The sequence below is a fragment of the Colletotrichum godetiae genome, assembly GCF_030913485.1.
Source record: "Colletotrichum godetiae strain CBS 193.32 chromosome Unknown BDP55scaffold_46, whole genome shotgun sequence".
Classification (NCBI taxonomy): Eukaryota; Fungi; Ascomycota; class Sordariomycetes; order Glomerellales; family Glomerellaceae; genus Colletotrichum; species Colletotrichum godetiae.
Window position 1 is genome coordinate 202,617 of NW_026851294.1, and position 17,703 is coordinate 220,319.

Genomic DNA, 17,703 nt, shown 5'->3' on the forward strand with positions numbered 1-17,703 from the left:
TCCCTCCCCCATGGAACATTTCCAGTAGTCTTCCATGTGTGGGGGCCCGGCGGGTCCGAGACAACGGTGTGATAGCGGGGTGACCCACACCGGTCTCGGTCACGGGTACCGGGGACACGGCTCCGCCCGTACGGACCCTTGCCCCTGATATGGCGCCGGCAGGGATCCAGTGTACGGAGTGCAGAGTAGAGGAATACTGACATCTTCCGGCGCCGGCTCGACGTTACCAGAAGTGACTCAGCCGGCTCGCTCACAGGGGGGGTAAGGTTTGTCCTCGATGCTTGCCTTTCGATTGTGCTGCCGCACCTAATGTCCGGCGTTCTTTGCAAGGATGATTGGACGTCTTCATCGCCGGTTCCTCTAGTTTCCCATGGTTACCTTCCTACCGTGAAGTAGACGCTTTTCCCGAATTCAGATGTGTTTCTATCCCACAGACGGTACGGTTGGCTTTCATCATCCACGTAATGACAAGCTGTTTTGGTTTCTCATCATGCCTATCTTAGGTTGTGCTGTCCCTAACATCCATTAACCTCCCAATTTGTCCGTAGACCCGTGTCTACGTTTCATGCATCATATCACATCACACATCAGGGAACGCTCCGATTTTGAACTAAAATAAAGCCTCAAGGCCTCTTGTATATGCGTGCCGAATCTTCAGTACCTCTTGCTCCAATATACGTAACACCAAGGCGACAAAAATAGCGCACAGGTTGGCAGCTCCCGAGCGGGAAGCAGGAAGCATAAAACACAAAAGAGATACGCGCCGAGGGTATATCCCTCGACCACCATTCTTTCCCCGTAGCAGACGACCCCAAGATAATACATACAGAGAGAATCTGCACCCTCTTCTCTGCTCATGAATCTCGTGCCAACCCGTCATTTTCCCGTAAACACCGGTAATAACCACATAAAAATGACAAAGCAAATAAACGCCCCCTGGCGCACATCTTTAACTTCCATTGCAAGAATCGAACGTAACATCCCCTTCAAAACGTGACTGCCCCTTGCAGAATATAAGCAAACCATAGCCGGTAGCGCCAACCGCCTCGTACCCGCCTAGCCGCGTGCGAAAATAATCCATAGCTGTTCCTCGAGAGGAAGCTGGAGTTCGTAATGATCGGTTTCGTTCATTGTTGGAGACGTGCCGAGGAGGTAGCTCTTCGTAGTTGCAGACATTAAATCCCTGACTTAAATCCTATCCAGCCGCGATATTTTTACCCCCTCTCCTTCCGACTAGAGGAGAGTGGCAAAGACCAACAGTGGATGTGACACTGCTCCAAACCCATGCAAGATGGCCGAGATCAAATCGACGAAAGGGCGGGGCCGGATCCCGCAGGAAACTGAAACCAAGGAGTGAGACGCAGGCGGTCTACTCCTCAGGGTGGAAGAATCGAACAAAGAGAAGAAAAAGACTCTCTAGGAGTGGAAAAGGTCCCAGGCTCTGGCGCAGAGCTGCATGAACTCCTCGCGCTTTTGCCTTTGGCTCTCGGGGCTGTCCCGACCGGCGCCGAATGGTCCTCTTCGCTGAGGAGCAGGACCGTGACCCAATGGTGGGCTGCCGTCCTCATACTCGGCGCGGGTGCGGCGCCGGCTTGCGCTGCGGCTGGGATCAGCGGCTCTGCTTCCCGGGGCTGGAGAGGGAGGCGTAGGGGGCTGGTGAGCGTTTCCGTAGTGAACGATCTTAGGGAGCAACTCGGGGCGGCCACCAGCAATCTCGTGCTGTGCCTCTTCCGCTGACTTGTACTCTCTGGCGCGTCCGGAAGTCGGAGGACCATGCTGCATCTGAGGAGGGTGACCAGGTGATGCCATGGGGGGACGGCTGGTTTGGGGGTACAGGGAGTTGGGAGCATTATCGGGGTGACCAGAGACTTGGCCAAAGACGTCACTAATGGGCGGGAGGCGGTTGTTCGTCTGGTTGGCAGGGACGTGATGAATGTGAGAGGTGTTGGAAAGGGTGTTCGGCTGGTTTGTGATGTGGCGAGACAGAGGTGCAGGGTGCTGACGACCAGTGAAGGAGTGTCCCAAAGGGGCAGACTGAATGACGCGCTCGTTGGCGAAAGACTCGGCCGAGGGCGGCAGGATGGAAAGCTGGGCCTTGTTCCTGCGAGACAAGCCGGGGGTCTTTGCTGCGAATTGAGATACAGGGTCCTTTCCAGAGGTGTCAGGACCATCACCCTTTGCCGATTGCTGCTGCATTCTCTGCTCGATGATCATGCGTTGCTGGTCTCTCACGCTCATGCTGCGCTGAAGCTGCTCCTTCATGATGGGGTCTTGGGTGACGAAACCGGGCGAAAGACAGGCGAGGCCAACTTCCTGAATGCCCAGGTTGTCCCTAGCAGTCATGGGCCTAGCAGTGCCAGGAGTGTTGGAGCCCGGGTGGGCGCCCTTGTTGGACAAATCAAGTTTGCGTGGCCTGTGACGGGTGGTCGGCAAGTCTGGGGAGTTGGGCTCCTTCTTTACAACGATCTTCGGTGCACCGCTGGCATGTCTCGCGCTGAAAGAGAGAGGAGTTAGTTGATTGCAATTACGAGGTAATGGGTTAGGCGTGGAGATGCAACTTACGCGCCGGGAGGAGATGACTTGGGAGCTTGAGCGGCACCCCTAGGGCTGCCGCTGCCTGATCGATGCGCCGTCGCAATGGGGGTTCCAGTGGGTGCAAGAGTTCTTTGTTGTGCAGGCGAGGAAGCGCCGTGCTGTGCGGAAGACGCGGGAGCGAGGTCAGAGGAGAACGACGGTCTGTCGTGAGGGGCTGGAGAGGGAGCCATTGCGATCGCTGTGCTCATAATTGCTGTGCTGTCGGTAGGTTGGGAGAATTGAGGCGAGAAAAAAGGGGACCGGTCGGGGCGGGTGATTGCTGCTGGTGCTGCACCCGACACGACTGTTTGCCGTTGAGTACTGCGAAGAAGGGCCTCACTTGGCTCGACGATTGCAGAAGTGCAAGTTCGGAAATCGGAAACTCGTGCACGAAAAAGTGGTCGAGATGCAACGGAGTGGTCGGTAGATTAGTAAAAGGGCGAATTGACGATGTCGTCAAACGCTGGATGATTGAGATGCACGATTCTCCCTTGCTCGATGCTCCAGTTTTAAATGGGTCGAGATGGATGGAATTGTCGACGTCTGCCTTTTGACGAGGAGGAGGTGCGGTGCGCGACTGCAACTCTTTCTGTCAGAGGATTGGGTTGCCAAGGCCGAAACGAGAGGACTCGACTTTAAGTCGGTTTTTGTTTGTCGGCTAGACTTGTCGAGTGACTTTGGGGGGAGTGTGGTGGGACTCTTTGTCCTTGTTTTTCTGCCCTTTCTTGCGAATGGAAGCGCGAAGTCGCAGCAATTGACGCTTCGAGCTTGCGCTTTGAGCTTTACGAGAATGGCCGAGAGCGGGCTGGGAGGGGAGGAATTAGCCTGGGCGGGTTGTGGGTGCACTGGGCGGCGGTGGAGGTGATGGTGTGGTGCCTCCTAAGGCAAGGTACCGTACCGTAAAGTAGTAGCTGGATTGCTGCTGGGCCGTGAAAAGTCGGAGCGCGGGTAGACAGAAAGCGGTTGGTCTGACTACCTTGGGTGAGAGATGATGGCGGGGCGGAACAATCCGAAATGTTGTAGAAGTAAGAAAAGAGGCAAAAGGGACAGCTGCTTGCTACTGCTGCTGCTTTTTGCTGGCTGGCGCTTTTTCTCTGAATTCGAGGCGGAACTGCGACGGGAGCTGGAGCTTGCGGAATGCGCAGCGGCCGATTTGTGTGCCCAAATTAGTGGTGACTGGGAAAAGGTTGTCGGCACGGAATGATTGATTGACAAAAGACAATGGGGTCGACCAGGTCGGCTCGTGTGTCAGGTGGTGTCCAGAAAAGGGAGCAGATCGGTCTCAGTTCGAATCAGGGCTCGCGGGGGGTTGGTGGGAGAGATAGTCTTTTTCTCTCTTCTTCTCGAGTCAACCGAATTGGATAGATGCCCAAAGTTGAAGTTTAGTAGTTTACAGAAGAGGGTATATGGTCGTATTAATTAGTTGGCGCGAGACGGACTGGACTGCGAAGGAAGGTTGTAGTAGAAGTCGTAGTAGTAGCGTAGCGTAGCCTTGGGAGTCCGTCGGGTCGTCAGGTCAAATCAACGATAGGAGAAGGTTGTGGTTTGTTTTGTTTTAGAAAAAAGCGAGAGACTTGGTCTGCGACGTCGGGAGGAGAAAAGGTCAGGCGCGGGGGGTTTTGAGAAATCGGTAAAAGGAGGAGAGGGGGGGGTATCGGGGAAGGAGAAGTAGAAGAATTGGACGGGGTGAAGAAGGTTGGGAAGAGAAGCGAGCGCTGGACGAGACGAGGGTTACAAAACAGAAGTTGAAAAGGATGGAGGGGAGGGGGTGGTGTTTAAAGCGTCGAGACACCACCAGGCTCAGGCTCAGACTCAATACCTCACACTCAAGACTCGGACGAAGAGACGGAGACGGGGACGGGGACCCCAAAGTTGACAGGAAGTCGAGGTCAGGTCCAGAAAACAGGGACCAAGGGGGTAAAGCACCACACGTAAAGTGCAACGACGGGGGTGTGGTGACAATCCAGTGACAAGATGTCGAGAGGTTGAGAGTGCGACTGCTAGGCTACCTTACAGGCTTACACCACGAAGTATCCGTATGGAGGGCGGATACGCAGTATTACTGTGGTAAGGTACGGATAGAGTGGTATAAAGTGAGACTGGATGGAGCAAGACGATCAAGAACTGACCAGGGCCCTTGGACAAGCAGCTGGAAGGATGGATCATGGAGACGGACGCACCAGGAGGTAAGAGGGAGGGGGGGCAAGGGGTGGAGGGGGTTAGAGGGGCAGCTGTGGTTGTTTTATTTTCTTATGAAAGGGGAACACGGGAGTGACACAATTATGGCCCAGCCGGCACACCAGACCCTTCTTTTCTTGCTCTTTCTCTCTGTGTTTTTATCTTTCCTTTCCTTGCCTTTCCCCTATTCCTGCATGTAGACAAACCATCTATGGATACAGTACTATTGCATAGTCTCTGTGATCTCTCTCTCTCTCTCTCTCTCTCTCTCTCTGGTTTGACCTCATCTCAACAATCCATGAAAAGGTAGATATCACAGTAAATGTCGTGTGTGCTGAGGGCTTCCGGGATCTATGCTGCAAGAGATGCGATTGACTGGCTGATATACCCCAAGTTCCCAAGATAGGAAGGGGGAGGGGTGACTTCCCTCGTGGGAAAGGTGTGTGTATATAAGACCCATGTGCTGTACGGGATAATGGATGCACCTTCCAGCAGTTCCAGATTGACTTGACCTCTCTCTGTATCCTTATGGCACTCGTGTCACAAATGCCATTGGATTCCACTGTGGTATTTTCCCACTATCCAGAATACACACACACACACACACACACACACACACACCACACGCACACTCGCATTCACAGACAAGGCACACACACGACAGTGAGTGGTGACATTGGGTGGTGCGGCGGACGCAGTCTAGACTTCCAGGCCACCTCAGAACCCAGGCCATCGGTCTTTCAATATTTGATACATACGGAATTGATTGGACACCAACATCTGACGGTTGCGGCCGTTCTTCTCTTGTTCTCTTCTGGCTTCTACGCTTCTCCTCTCGCCTCCGCCTGGTGAAGCACCACTCAGTGTCAGGAGCGACGACAAGATGCAGAGTGGCATCCGTCGGCTCGGGTGTCCTGGAGCTTCTCCAGCTGTTGGTTGGTTCGCAGGCGTGTAGCAACGGTGGAGGTGCTACTAGGCTACCTTGCATTCGCACCTACACACTCACTACCTTACGGGTACTTCGCAGTGTGTGGCAATGTGCTCCAGCTTTGCTACAACTCGACTAGACCCAGCACAGGCGACGACAGGACGGGACGGAACAGGGCTGGGGCTGTCACCCACGCTGCTGGAAAAGACTCAAAAAGAGAGAGAGAAAAAGAGAGAGAGAGAGTGGAGGAGGACGGTGAGAATCTGGATGGTGTTTAATCTCAAAGGGGCGTGGGATGTGTGGTAAGCGGGGGCGCCGCTTAACCTCCGTAGGGTGTTTGACATTGAGGTCGAGTTTCCCCCGGGTGGGTTCCCTATCTTTTTTTTTCGCTTCTTTTCCCTCTCGCCCGCTCTCATCCTCTCTTTCTCCAAATTCCCTCTGAATTCTTTCGGGACCCTGGTCCGCAACTCCCACACAGTCTCTACTTCCTATTCGGGAACACCTGCTCGGGTTCTTACAGATTGACATTGACGGGATGACAGAATTGGAGCTCTGGCCGATGATGCTGATCAATCATCAAGCCCACTAAGAAACGGATACTCTGAACGACCTCCTTATAGCAGAATGCGAAAGAAACAACTATCACGGGCCCATGGCATGACGGATGACGATGGATCGCAATGCTCCCAGATCTTGTTCTCATTTCCAATCTCAATATCCATGCGCAGGCGAGAGAAATGGCTGCTGTACTGCAAGCCCAGCAACTAGAAAGATGAGGGGGAAGCTACCAGAGCACCTCGGGGAAGCTAAGGCAAGGCACCTTTGCTCATGTGCCTGAGGTGCCTGACATGGCATGTTGCAAGTTACCTACAATGGGACCTGCTACGAACACCCAATGTACCTTGGCACGCTTGGGTACGGATGCTTCTTGCAAGTCACTCCGAGCCCATCACAAGAAGGTAGTAACTTCTCTACCACCACACACACACATTCGCATGGTAGGCCAGGTAAGCAACGCTCCCACGATACGATGCTCGATGGCTAGAGGACGGGTACCTAGTGCGTGGTACGGAGCAGGTAGTGCCTCGCACTTCTTTCACCCGTCACAACCTATCGAAAGGTACGCTGTGCCGTGCCTCACCCCAAATCGACGGCTACGGTAGGCGAAGCTTACAGGGCCGCGACGGTTGGCCCACGCTGCGGCAGGAATAGCAGACTATTGTTTCTGATTGGGTTCGATGCCAACGATCCTGCAACACACGAGCCACCGCTCACCCACTCGCCCGTGCCCCTCACCCTCCTCAACTACACTAGGAATTACTCTGTTCGGATACACAACTTCACCCACCAGATTGTCAGGATTGGCACAGACTACCCTTCATCGCCCAAGGACCATGGGGCTATGGGTTGGCCTTTGACAACACCGGACGACAATTCTCCTCGTGCGAGACAAGCCATCCCCGACCTACCAGGGCTGCCTGTAACCTGTTACTGCCATCGCCTTGATCTCCAATCCTACCGAGTATGAAAAATACCTGCTCAGCCTGCTCCCAACATGCCGTTACTTCTGTCATCCATGTACCTACCGTGATTACCGCACTCTATCAAAGACGGGAGGGACTCAACAGACAAGCAATCGGAACCCTCCTTCTTTACAGTTAGATACCGATGTCGAGATCGAGCCAAGCAAGGTCCGACGCGCGACAATAAGGTAACGGATATGCTCTCCAAAAGACCAGACGGAAACACCAACGGCGGGGTTTCAATACACTTAACTCTGTCCCTCGACAACACTATCCCTCACTCGTTTTTGCCCTCCTTTTGATGACTTGGCTCGGTTCGGTAGGCTTGCCGTGCTGTGGACTGCCTCCTGGAACACAGAACATGGCGGGCTCGGCCGATAAGAATAACCCTCAAACTATGGGATTTCGAGTGCTCGTTGCATCGCGATATGTGGCTTGGCACCTGCTTCGTCATCCGCTTCCGAAGCAGAGGCAATTCAGAACCGCTAGTCAGCTCAGCTAGCCTGCTACCACGCAACACCATCTGTGTCGTGTAAACCAAAGACGACCCAAACTATCACGATCCCATCTCTGAGACCCTCGTTGACGTACGTACCACCAGTGCGTACGCAGTGCGGTTCCCGTCTCCGTCTTCAGCTCAACTACTTCCCTCCGTACAACTGTGGTACCCAAGCAGCCCTGGCAACATCTAGATTTCAGCCCGCGCTCTCTCACCTTTCGCTCACCTTGCGAGATCGAACCCCTGGCACTAACCACTTCCGCACATGCCATGACGGGGCCTGCCCTGCCAGTGGACCGTCCAAAACCGGGACTCGGTTGTTTCAAGCGCAGCATCACAGCAATGTACCGCAGTATGGAAACGTCCATTGCTTTCACCGCCATGTAGCACGATGCAGCACAGATGGCATACTTTCGACCAAGTCTACCTCCTACGTGCTAAGGCTATCGTGGGGCGCAAAGGGACAGTGATGCTCCATGGGTTGCCCATCAGTCGCGATATTGGTGTCATACCGCCGTCGCCGAGGCGTCAACCACGCCTTGGACAAGCCGATCATCTCGAGACGATAGCTTTCAACCTGTCACCGGACCCTGAAAGACACTGCCAGACGGCCAGCCCGGGTGGCCTGTGCCTACGCCATCGCGTCTAGATATCCCGGTACCACCTGCGCCTGCGCTTGGTGCCTGTGCCTGTGCTTTCCCGCACACATTGCCGGTCATCTCCAAACTCCTAATAGCTCTCGTGGTATTATTAAATGGCCATTCTTCGTCATTGCCGCACGCCGGCGCTGCAGCCCCCTTGCGGGCCACATCAGACGGAGTGAACACTAGGCTGTACTGGCCCGTCCGGGCGTCGGCCCTTCACGACTCTCTCCTATCCGGCAGATGTTCAAGCCACTTGCGGCCCCCAAGTGAGAAAACCCGGACATTGGGGGCGACGACGGCAATTGGAAGGTGAGGGCAACTTCTCAGCTCCCTTCGTGACCGTTGGTGGGCCCCCCAAGAAAGAGGCTAACCGGCGTACAGCATCTGCATCGCAACAAGCACATTTTCCAACCGAAGCCTGTGCGAATGTTGACAGCCCAGTATCTTGCCTCACCGTCGGAAACTGGCCCGGAAGCACCCATGAATGGAGGGGCATCCGATACTCTGTACTCGACAATCAGAAAAGACCTTGTCATGTGTTTCTCAAATTACTTTTTTTTTCCTTTCGGCCCCATGGTGCCACTGGCCAGACTACAAACGATCAAACCGATTCATTGCCAACCCAACTATAGAGCCTGAAATTTCCGTCGATAGGTTCGGAATATTTCAACCAAACTTCAAACGAGACTCTCACCGGTGAAATATAGTACCTCTCCATCTTTTTCTCCGCCAGTATCACCCCTCCACGCCCGCCACCCCTGATCACACCTGACGGACCCAAAGACTCCACATGGATGAATCTGCACAAGATAGATTGCCCAATCGGCCGTCCGAGACTCAAGTCTGGTCAGCCAACAGCATGGGTCGTGTCTGGCTCCTGTGTCGCGCGCGGCGGCTCACGACCAAGCAAGCTCTGGACTAGAGACGGCGTTTCCGCTAGCTAGAAAGTTATTTCCTCGACTCTGATTGCTCCTCGCTGCCGCGTAGGAAGCACTCTATGCAGTCGCCTGAGTGGACGTTGACAACAGTTGGCTTTCGTATTGACCTGGGCAGCATTTGTGTGCTTAATCTTGTCTTGAGAGTCTCCGCTCGCTGGATTTCCGGCCGTGACAGCCACCACTGGCGATCAGTAGCCACTCGTAGGGCGGCAGGCCTTTGCTGAAACCCGCCCCTCATTCTATTGACCTGACCTGAGCCTCCTGAAGGCTGAGTTTGGCGAGATTAGCTGGTGCTGGTTCACTTTGTCTCTTGCCTTCTCCGCACGGCAATGTCATGGGCAGGCACGGCAGGCAAGGCCAGGAAGAGCAGGGGGTCGGAAGGGGAAGGTCCATGTGAAAACGTCCCTGAAGATCCCGGCCATATCCCACGACCGTTAAGCCGCAACCCCATGTGTCAATGTGTCACCAGCCTCTCTCTCTCTGTGTCACAGTTCGCAGAGAAGAGGCTGAGTTGAGTTGTGGCACAAGTCGCACGTACCATTGGCATGAAGTTGATGAGTGAAATGCAGAAGAATACGAGTCGGAGAGATGCAGTATTCTCCACGCCGTCGTCGTCACCGACGCCAGAGCCACCTCCTGCACACGTCGTCGACTATCAAATTTCCCATTGTCTAATGCGTCCATGCCGGCTCACAACGTCTATATGGGATTCATATATTATTCATAGATGAAGGTAGTATAACCACGACGTCTACGGATACTCTGCTAATAACTTTTTGGTTCCGTCAGTCTCGGTATGGATAGATACGAATAACAGTTGCTCGTTCAGTACGGAGTATTTCAGCACCCATCTCCATTCGCACCCCCTCTCCGAACAACATGCTCACGCCCCCCCTCCCCCATGCAACCCCCAAACCCCACCACGGTTCCAGGTTCGTCGTCGACGTTACATCCCCTAAAAATTTCTCTTCATCCTTTTCGGGACGACAACCTTTATTCTTTCCACTTGCAGCAGGTTTCCTTGGTACCGTGAACGGTGGTACAGACATCTTCATCCTGAAATTCCTCAGCGGCATCAAGCAGAAGAAAAACACGCCCGTTGTTGTTGTTTTTTTTTTGTTTTTTTTTTTGCTTGTGAGTAGCATTCGCTTTACCTGCACAGACGATTCGCCGAGTTAAGACGTCTCTTCCCTCGGCTTGCACACGTTTCCCACATACACTGGACACGCCCCCTCCACCTTGCCGTCTCCGTCCCATCTCTGGGTAGGACTCACAGACGACGGCCGTTGCTCCCCTTCGTCATCTGTAAACCATCCGTCAATCCACGCGGCGCTGGTGAGGATTGAATATTGCTTACATAGCACACATACTCCGTACACTCGTACTTCCAGGCCCAGGATGATACGTATTCCGTACCCACGTACCTAACCAACCCCAGCTCAACGACGTACCAAGCTAAACCCACCAGCTGGGTGTCGGTTTGAGGATGAAGGAAACGAGCCAATCATGTGGCCCAGCTCGACCCTGTCATGAAACAATAAAGGGCGGTGGGCGGCCAATCAAACCTCGTTTCCGATGTGACAGCGCCGGACGATCACGAATTGGTGAAGTTTGGTTTGGCACCCTACGAACAGAATCCGAACGTTGGTCGTCTGACCGGGAGGGGATGCGAGGGTTGAAAGGGTGGTAAACCGGAACGGCCTTCTCGGCTTTGCTACTCTGCATCGAACGCTTTGGGCTCTCTGGGATCGCGATCAGGTTTTTATTTCCCTCCCCCGGTTGTTTTGTTTTGTTCCCGACATTCCCTTGATAAGGATTTTACTGTGAAGTGGGCACGGAGGAGGGGTGAAGGCGGAAGGGGAGGGGGAGCTCTCATGATGCCGTATGATGCCCATGCATGCCGTTTATGATGTCTTATCCGATCTTTCTCAGCCTCTCCTATCGCCTCCGCGCGCTTACGCCGCCTCCCCGGGAACGTCAACCACGCGGGAGTTGGATGGTCCGTGGACACGATGCGGTGGAAGGGCCCTTGTTCACGGGGTGAAGGGGGGTTGATCTCTCTCTCTTGTTGTCTCACCGAGAAGGAAAGAGTCTAACCCGGAGCCTGGGCTGTCGGGGTCGGGGAGACGCCGCGGGGGGGGGCCTTGAGTATTCTTTGAATCTGATTTCGGACCGAGACATGTTGTAGCCTGTAGGTCGATGGTTCTACGAATACGATTTCGACTTGATGAGACTTGATTTGCGAGATCTCTGGGCCTGAATACAGAGACTGCTTCGACGGCTTGCTGATACGGACAGCATTCGCGTACTGCGGCGATCATGTTGATTGATTTTATCCAACATCGAGATGAGCCAAGCCCCATGAAGTTTAAGCTTAGCGTTTGAAGACTGTCGCCCGCGGGATTGGTTACCAAGAAATGCACGTCTCTTCTCCATGGTCATCGGGACTCTTCTCGAGAGAACAAACGGGGGCGAACAAAGAAGTGCGCTATCGATCTTTCCATCATTCTTCTCTGTTTCTCTGAACCAGTCAGAGGGGTCGATAGGACTTAATGTAGCGGAAGCTGCAAGGTGATGTAAGGTAGTTTGCTCGTGCGCGGTGCAACAACAAACCAAGCCGGGGTTGGTTGAAAAAAGACAAAAGATGTGGTAGAGAGCTGCGTGACTTGCATCTTGCCGCGCGCCTGTAGGGGCGCATCTCCATTGATCAAACTCCTACCCATTGCGGAAAGCGTCCATCACAAGTGTGCTAGGTTTCTATTGGTTCTGGGGCGACAGTTTGTTAGATGGTAGGTTTGCCAAACAACGGAATCACAAGACCAGTGAGCAGGTCTTGCATGCTATGACGATGTGCTGGGGGATATGACAGTCAAGACTCTAGTTGTGTGGTTTGATGCAGGATAGTAGCAATATTGGTTTTTTGGAAAAAATCCTGACCATGAAGATGATAGGGCAGGAGGAGAACGGCGGCGTCTTGGGGGGAGGGGGAATCTCACGCCGTTGCATCTGCCGAGCGATAGACTTTTACCCTAAAGATACTCTCGATGACATTTTGGCGGAGGAGGGGAAGGGGGCGCGAAGCGAGGCGAGATTCCTTTTTTTGAGATTCTTTGTTACTTGCGGCGCCGTCTTGACGTGACATTTTGCGATGCGATGTGAGCTTGCATGTGGTAGAGACGCCCGGGTTGGCGGTCGGGACCTTGCTCTAGCATGACAGCTGGTCTCAGATGTAGGGGATGATTGCCAGCTGGTAGCTTATCAAATTGATCCGCGGGTCCGATATCAAAAAATTTCGAGACGACGGGCACTAGATGCGCGCGCAGTGCAAGTCGACCTGGTGTAAAGTTGAATTACAATACCCCGCGAAAAGACCAATTCGATACCCCATTTCAGCGACAACTGAGAATTTATTTTCGGTAAACCCATTCATAAGAATCTTTCATCATTACAAACAAAACAAAAATGCCCGGCAGAACCGACTCGGAAGACGTCCCCATGGACGAGGCGCCCACCTCTCACCAGCCCGAGGAGGAGGTCGAGGAGGAAGAGGAAGGCCAGGACTCGAATGAGCAGGAGGAGGAGGAGGAGGAGGAGGAGCAGGAGGAGCCCCAGCGCGTCAAGATTGTGAGTTTCTTTCTTGCTTCCACCGCCGGGTCTGCTTGAAGCTAACTTTTGCGAATTAGCTGCCCGGCTCAACAGACACAGCCGCCTCATTCGAGTTCATCGATGAGGGTCACACACTGGGCAATGCGTTAAGATATGTCATTATGAAGAAGTATGTTTTGAATTTTGTTGGTCTCAATATCTTTCACAGTGGGAGACCTGGTTTTGTCGGCCTTCTACTAACATCACCCCTCCTTTCTTCAGTCCTGACGTTGAGTTTTGCGCCTACGCCATCCCCCACCCTTCGGAACCCAAGATGAACATTAGAATCCAGACCTATGGTGAGTCTTTCCCCCCCTTCACCTCTCTCATTCCTAAAATTGAATGTTCCCTGACTGTGTCACTCAGACGGTACCGCCGTCGCGGCTCTGCAAAAGGGTCTCAAGGACCTTCAGGCCCTCAGCGACACTGTCGCCGAGGAGTTTATCCGCGCCAAGGAGGAGTTTGGTCGTTCATAGCGACAGTGATTCTTTGGAAGATGGAAAAAAAGGCGTTCTTGTTTTTGTTTTATATGGGAATGGAGACACCAAAATAGAACCAATGGCGTAGACAAAACAAATGAAGTAAGACCAACGAATTAGTCGTTATTTCTCGTGGCTTTGTTTGCGGAAATGTTTTTGAAATTGTATATCTTATGTACACGAGCTCTAACCCTCCAGCGCTCTTAGTTGCGGCCCTAAATAATGTGAGGTTAGCGATCCGTCTCGAAAGAGCGTCAAACGTTGGCTGGTGCCCTTCATCCCCTTGCTCCTCCCGCTCTAGCATGCCCGTAGCCCTTCTGTGAGAAACTTACCTCCAAGAATCCGGTCATGAAGCTGTTGGGCAACCGCTTGTCTCCTCTAAAGTTCTCCTCCTTGAAGTAGGACATGATGTGCGTCGTCTGCTTCCAGAAGTTCATCGTCTCCTGCGTCGTTGTAATATGTATGTCAGCTCTTTGCTCTTGTATCTTGCCAATCCCAATGCCATGCGGCCAATCCATCTGCTGTGGAGCAAAATCTCCAGCCTCTTTGGCTCCCTCGATATATTTCGCTGCGCGCGTGCGGGAAGGGGGGTTTGTCGCCGGGGGGGGGGGGGGGGGGGGGGGGGGGGGCGGCATACCTGGTATTCGGCGTGGCTCTTGAACAAGAGAACGTCCACCACGGGGAGCTTGTTGGCGAACCTGTGGCGCTCAAACTCCTCACGTATCCGGGTGCGGAGGACGGACACGGGCAGGGGGACGTTGTACATCGTCTGGATCTCAGGCGCCTATTCCCAGTATTCCTCAATTAGCACCGCTCCATGCTTTCAACTCCCATCCCTTCAAGCCAGCCCTCTTGCATATATCGTCCTCGCATCGTTGCGCGCCTTGCTCGAATTTACCGCGTACGCCGGATATCCTATAACGGGGGACGAATTGGGAGGCAACGTACAGCTCGGATCCATTCTCTGTAGGAAGCGAGAACCCGTCTCTTTGCGTCGTTCCAGTTGGCCGCTGCTCGACGAATCAGTGGGAATTTCGGGGTCAATTGGTTTTTACGACTCACACTGCCGGGTCGTCTTTGCGAATTGGGTCGGTGTGATGGCCATGGTGGGCGCGGGGGGAAGGGCGGGCGATGCTGGTGAAGAGGGCGGTTTTGCTTGCTGCGCTACGTGATTCCCGAACGGCCTGTCGTCGACTCGCTGGTCTAACTGGGTGGAACGGGAATCTTGGGAAGCTCCAAGGTTCCGGACGGCCCAATCACGTGTGGCTCCTTAGTCAGCCCGGACCCAGCGCCTGCACCTTCTGCCGGCCTGGCCAGCGGCGTTAGTGGCATGCCCGATAAGATATCGGGAGCTTTTTGCCCCACTATCAACTTGACCTTTTGAACTTCAACTCACTTCGTCATTCTGCCAGCCTACAGCCGCGACGCGCAACGAGACGAACCTCGACGAGACCGCGAGAGCCCATCGAACCTCAACACACGTGTCCTCTCCAATAACCTACGGTATATTCCCGCAGAATAGTAGCCCACCATGCCTCCCATGCGATCTTCGAAGCGCAAGCCGCCTCCAGAAGGCTTCAACGACATCGAGGACCAGCTCCTCATCTTCCAGAACAAGATGAAGGATGCGCAGAACAAGCCGCCCCCGACGGGGCCGAAGCACCAGGCGCAGTGGGAAATTTTCCAGATTGCGCACGCGAGGAGCCGCTACATTTACGACCTGTACTACGAGAAGGAGGCCATCAGCAAGCAGCTGTACGAGTGGCTGCTCAAGAATGGTTACGCGGACGGAATGCTGATTGCCAAGTGGAAGAAGCAGGGCTACGAAAAGGTAAGTTGCCGTGCCAATGGAGGTTTCCGAGCTATGTTGCTGACATGTGTCTATAGCTTTGCTGCTTGCGCTGTGTCCAGACCAAGGAGACCAACTTCAACTCGACGTGCATCTGCAGAGTTCCCAAGGCCCAGCTCAAGGGGGACCAAGAGGTCCAATGCGTCGCTTGCGGATGCCATGGCTGCGCTTCCAGTGACTAGAGGAGCAGAGTCTCTGGTCGTGTACGTGTTTCTTAGGGATATCTCCTACACGAGGCCGTCCCTCGGTATGGCCTCCAGGCGACAGAGGGCCCCCGTGGAGGGCAGGCGTTCGGCGCTTAGCATGGCAGGGTTGGTTCCGGCCCTTGGTACGATCACTCGGGTCGTTGTTTACGGCAAAGAGGTAGTGATCCTTTCAATTGACCGTTTTGGTATCATCATGGCCTGAACGCTAATCGAAGTAGTGGTATCATTCGTGACGTCTTCATCGTTTTGCAAAGCCTGCTCGTCCTCCGCCCCTGCCAAATCGCACGCTATTTGGCACAAAGTTCAGCGCCGACATTGCGCCAGCGAGATCCTCCATTTCCGTATCTGGACGTTCCGTTATCGCTGGTTCCGCGGGCACAGAGCTGGCCTCGGACTTGGCCACAGCATCTCCTGACTTTTGTGACTCTCCGCCTTGTGAAGTGGACGCGTCTAGGATGCTTGACCTACGCTTCGAATCCTTGGTTGCAACGAAAGCGTTTGACGATTTCCGTCGGTGATGACCTGCTTCTACTAGCAGTGACCGTCGCCCGTCGACACCCTCCCTGGTCACAGCAAAAAAGTAGTTCTTGGGAAACGCGTGTTTATCGATGAGGTGCATCCGGCGTTTCTGCGGCGTCATGCACTTCCTCTCGCAGCCCTCTACGAAGCAGGAGTACTGTCGTGAGTGTCAGACGCAGTTCAGAATAGGGGCTGGAGAGAGAGAGAGAGAGAGAGAGATTGTGTGTGTGGGGGGTGATGTTACCGTGTGCTCTCCTCTCTCCCGCTTCACAGCGGCGAAGGAATCATGGCATTCCTCATGGTGCACATTAAGCAGATGGCCCGACGGTAGGTTCCTCCCGCATTCCAGACACCTGTTGGTGTGCGTGGCTATGTAGTGCGCCTCGTAGTCGTCGTATGTCTTGAAAGTCAGGGCCTCCTTGTGAGGCGGAAGGGAACATTTCATGGCAAAATCCCCCGATGCTCCCTCGACGGCGGGCTCTAGTCCAGTGATCTTGGCAGCGCGGTCGTCTGAAGTGGACGTCTCCGGACTGCTACGCTCGTCTGTAGAAATGCCAGAGGACGGGTGTTCCTCTTCGGCCTCTCGTGAGCGTTTCATCTTGAGTGAAGGCCAACGTGACGGGGGGGTTGGATTACTTGCAGATCAGGCACTCGAATTTCCCCCACGTCGCACTGCTGCTGAGTTATGTCCTGAAATTAATTTTTTTGGCAGGATCTATGGAGGGGCGGGCTCGGACGACTGACTGAGCCAGCCTATAGTGTATGATGTATCCGTAGGCTGTACTCTGTAAGGGTAGCAGGAATCCAAATACGCTTCGCCGAGCCTTGGGCCAGTCAGGACAGAAATGTCGGTGACAATAGGTCCGACGATGATGAACGGAATCGAATGTTTTGGGCAAAGACCGGAGCCGTGGTGGGGCACTGACGGTCAAAGACCACTGCAAGGCTCAAGGCTCAAGGCTCGTCGTTAGCAGTGTTTGGGGGACAGACAAGTCATCATCGAAATAATTGCAGTGGGAAGAAGTGAAAGCAAGGGCCTAGGCTCCTAACAAAGCAACAACTTGACAAGGCTTATCAATCATGTCCCTAGCATGGGCCGTGCTGAAGCTGCAAGTATCCTGCGTTAAGGGAATGATGTCGCACCGCACTGAGGTGGGCTGTCAGTGAGGGACCTCAGTGAGGGACCAATTTCTCAAAGAGCCCGCAGTCCAATGCACGGTCCATGTGTGCCCGCCTGTTGAGGGGCTCCATCCAAAATAATAACTGATTCCCCAAGGCTCAATCAAGTTCCATGGATGGACGGATGGAGAAGTGCACACTTTATTGTCCTATGAGCTAAGTTGTTCGCTCGCTCGCGTCCCTCATGGCCCATGGAGACCCGACATCGCCATCCTCTACCTCTTCCTTCTTCTCTGCCTGCCTCTGTCTGACACTCTCGTCCCTCTACACCCGCCTGAGTGTTCCCTTTCTTGAATGTCTGCTTTGGGTGGCGCATTGCTCGTCGCTCCTTCCTTCCGACCCTCCGCCCAATGTTCTTCTTCCCGACTCCCTCATCACCCCGATTACGTGCCACCACAAGCCTTGGACCCGACGACGCCGCTGCCGCTGCCCCGATCCCACCACCATTGTCGCCTTCACCCTTTGGATCCCGACGACCTCGCCTCCCAAGTTATGGATCGCGCGCACATTCAGGGACTGGTCTTGAGAGCGTGTGAGCACAG

General features: G+C 54.1%; 5 protein-coding genes across 5 annotated transcripts; 2 read left to right on the forward strand and 3 right to left on the reverse strand.

The window, feature by feature from the left end:
- Nucleotides 1–1,416: 1,416 nt before the first annotated feature.
- On the reverse strand, nt 1,417–2,765 carry BDP55DRAFT_560307 (uncharacterized protein; the record flags this gene model as incomplete). The annotated part of the gene is made up of 2 exons (XM_060569980.1): nt 1,417–2,494; nt 2,563–2,765. The coding sequence occupies 2 exons, from the start codon at nt 2,763–2,765 to the stop codon at nt 1,417–1,419; spliced, it is 1,281 nt and encodes a 426-aa protein (XP_060425525.1).
- A 9,981-nt stretch (nt 2,766–12,746) lies between these two features.
- BDP55DRAFT_635772 (DNA-directed RNA polymerase) lies at nt 12,747–13,405 on the forward strand (the record flags this gene model as incomplete). Its single annotated transcript, XM_060572814.1, has 4 exons — nt 12,747–12,908; nt 12,968–13,059; nt 13,152–13,228; nt 13,296–13,405. 4 exons carry the CDS (start codon nt 12,747–12,749, stop codon nt 13,403–13,405), a joined length of 441 nt encoding a protein of 146 aa, XP_060425526.1.
- BDP55DRAFT_292232 (complex 1 protein) lies at nt 13,290–14,736 on the reverse strand. Its single transcript, XM_060566553.1, has 5 exons — nt 14,471–14,736; nt 14,357–14,418; nt 14,046–14,192; nt 13,741–13,851; nt 13,290–13,623 (listed from the first exon to the last, which is right to left on the reverse strand). The coding sequence occupies exons 1-5, from the start codon at nt 14,511–14,513 to the stop codon at nt 13,612–13,614; spliced, it is 375 nt and encodes a 124-aa protein (XP_060425527.1). The 5' UTR covers nt 14,514–14,736; the 3' UTR covers nt 13,290–13,611.
- A 203-nt stretch (nt 14,737–14,939) lies between these two features.
- Nucleotides 14,940–15,439, forward strand: BDP55DRAFT_732201 (G10 protein; the record flags this gene model as incomplete). Its single annotated transcript, XM_060579916.1, has 2 exons — nt 14,940–15,239; nt 15,296–15,439. 2 exons carry the CDS (start codon nt 14,940–14,942, stop codon nt 15,437–15,439), a joined length of 444 nt encoding a protein of 147 aa, XP_060425528.1.
- Nucleotides 15,440–15,701: 262 nt separating this feature from the next.
- On the reverse strand, nt 15,702–16,580 carry BDP55DRAFT_560329 (uncharacterized protein; the record flags this gene model as incomplete). Its single annotated transcript, XM_060569981.1, has 2 exons — nt 15,702–16,139; nt 16,227–16,580. 2 exons carry the CDS (start codon nt 16,578–16,580, stop codon nt 15,702–15,704), a joined length of 792 nt encoding a protein of 263 aa, XP_060425529.1.
- Nucleotides 16,581–17,703: the final 1,123 nt, after the last annotated feature.